General features: G+C 68.8%; 1 protein-coding gene across 1 annotated transcript in view; it reads right to left on the minus strand.

Moving 5' to 3' along the window:
- The window catches only part of PTPN23 (protein tyrosine phosphatase, non-receptor type 23), a 27634-nt gene that overhangs the window by 3682 nt on the left and 22008 nt on the right, over window positions 1-1944 (minus strand). Inside the window, exons 20-21 of the mRNA XM_014526554.2 lie at window positions 842-1942; window positions 205-389 (exon numbers count right to left, since the gene is read on the minus strand). Of these exons, the coding sequence (XP_014382040.1) occupies window positions 205-389; window positions 842-1942 (1286 nt within the window). The remainder of the gene's footprint in view (window positions 1-204; window positions 390-841; window positions 1943-1944) is intronic.

Consider the following 1944-nt stretch of genomic DNA (forward strand, 5'->3'; position numbering starts at 1 on the left):
TTGCTGCAGGGCCCCGGCACAGCCCATGCAGGGGGCTCTGCGCAGCTCAGCTTGGTCCCTGCTGAGAGCCAAGGACCCCCCTCCATCCCGCCCCAGTGGGGCATTGCGAGCTCTCCCCACGGAAACCGGCTGTGCCCCCCCAGCACCAGGCAACGGCACCCTCCTGCCCCCAGCTTGGCTATCCCCCTGCACGCTGGCACGTACAGCTCGGGCCAGGAGGTGAACTGCAGGTGGATGACGGTGCGCTTGAGGCTCTGGTCGCAGAACTGGAGTGTGATCATCCTCTCCACGTGCGTGGGCGCAGCTTTGAGGCTGGTCAGGGTGAGGGTGATGGGCCCCTGCACCATGGGCTGGCCCCGCTCGGCCGGGAAGTAGCGCACCACCTTCTGCTGCGGGGAGAGAGAGCCGGCTCAGGAGGCCCCGCGCCACCCCAGCCCCAGTGCGAAAAGCAGACTGCCCCTGCCCAGCTGACATCTCCCCCCTAGCCTTCCCCAAGACCCCGGCCCTTAGCTCAGCTGATGCTCACAGGGATAGGAAGCGGCTGTGATCAGAGCCCACCAATACCGGGGGCAAGAGGACGCTTGCTACGCTGCCGATACCTGGGCTTCATGCTTGCTTGAGCCCCAAAGCAGCCAGGGCTGCTGCTCCCCCAGTGCTGCCAGCGTCCTGGCAGGCTCTGGTCTTCACAGCTGCCCTGGAAGCTCAGCAGAGACAGAGCCCATGGCCCTAGCACTACAGCTGCACGCCAACCCACAGCGGACACCAGAGCTGCCTCGCTTTGCTTGGCCAGGGCCCGAGAGCAGCCGGGCAAGGTGGGGAAAGGCCGTTCCCAGGGCCTTACCTTCTCAATCTCCTGCTCGGAAACCAGCATGACGACGACCGACACCTTTTGCTCGTAGATCATGAGCCAGAAGTCAGCGGCAGTGCCCACCAGCGGGGCCTGGGTGGCAATGATGGCAGGGCAGTAGGGCGAGAGATCCTCGATGCGGCTGGCATTGATGTAGTCGTCCTTGCCGGAGTGCAGGACCACGCGGTTCCTGTCGTAGGGCATGATGTCCTGGTGCCGGTTCTTCATGGAGTAGCAGCGGGCGATGGCGATGGACAACTGCCGGGCGTCCCTCTCCTGGGCATCCTGTAGGTCCTTCCAGACGGCATCCAGCTCGCTGGTGCTGCCGCCTGCGGGCTGCTCCAGCCCGGCTACCAGGGCGCGGAAGCGCTCCAGCTCGGCGCGTAAGCGCAGGACGCGCTCAGGCTTCTCGTAGGGGTCGTTCTCGATGAGCTGCACGGCCCTGGGCTTGGCGCCGTCCTTGGCATCCGCCTTGGTGGGCTGCAGCAGCGGCGGGCTCACCGCCGCCTGGGAGCCCCCGTGCTGGCTCTCGGGGCTCGACGACAGGAGGTCGTCGGTGGAGGAGCTCTGCCGGTGGAACTGCACCTCGCCAGGAGCCGCGCCGGGGGTGAGCGAGGGCGGGGCCCGCTGCGGCAGGGTGGCGGGGCCGGCTGTGGCCGGCGGCACCATGGTCAGAGAAGGTTGTGGGGACGGTGCCGGGGAGGGCATGGCCGGGCCTGCGACCACCACCCCACCCGGCATCTGGCTCAGTGCCGGGCTGGGCACGGGGGCCACGTGGTGAGGGCCAGACTGACTAGAGGATGCGGGCTGGGGACCGCCCAGTGGTACGGGCCCCGGCGGCATCGGGCCCGCCTGGGTACCCGGATGCCGGGCATTAGAGGGAGGGCAGAAGGGCACGGCAGAGACGAGCGGTGCAGGGGAGCCCGCGGGCACCGGCTGCACGGCGGGCAGCGGGTGGAGCTGCTGCCCCGGGGCCAGCATGGCGGCAGGGCCGGGCTGGGGCGGCCCGTGGGGGAACGCGATGTTCCCAGAGTGCGGGGGCAGCTTGTCCTGAAGCGGCAGCTGGTAGAGCCGGGTCCTCATGTGCAGGGCAGGCT

This window comes from Alligator sinensis, unplaced genomic scaffold, assembly GCF_000455745.1.
Source record: "Alligator sinensis unplaced genomic scaffold, ASM45574v1 scaffold1675_1, whole genome shotgun sequence".
Classification (NCBI taxonomy): Eukaryota; Metazoa; Chordata; order Crocodylia; family Alligatoridae; genus Alligator; species Alligator sinensis.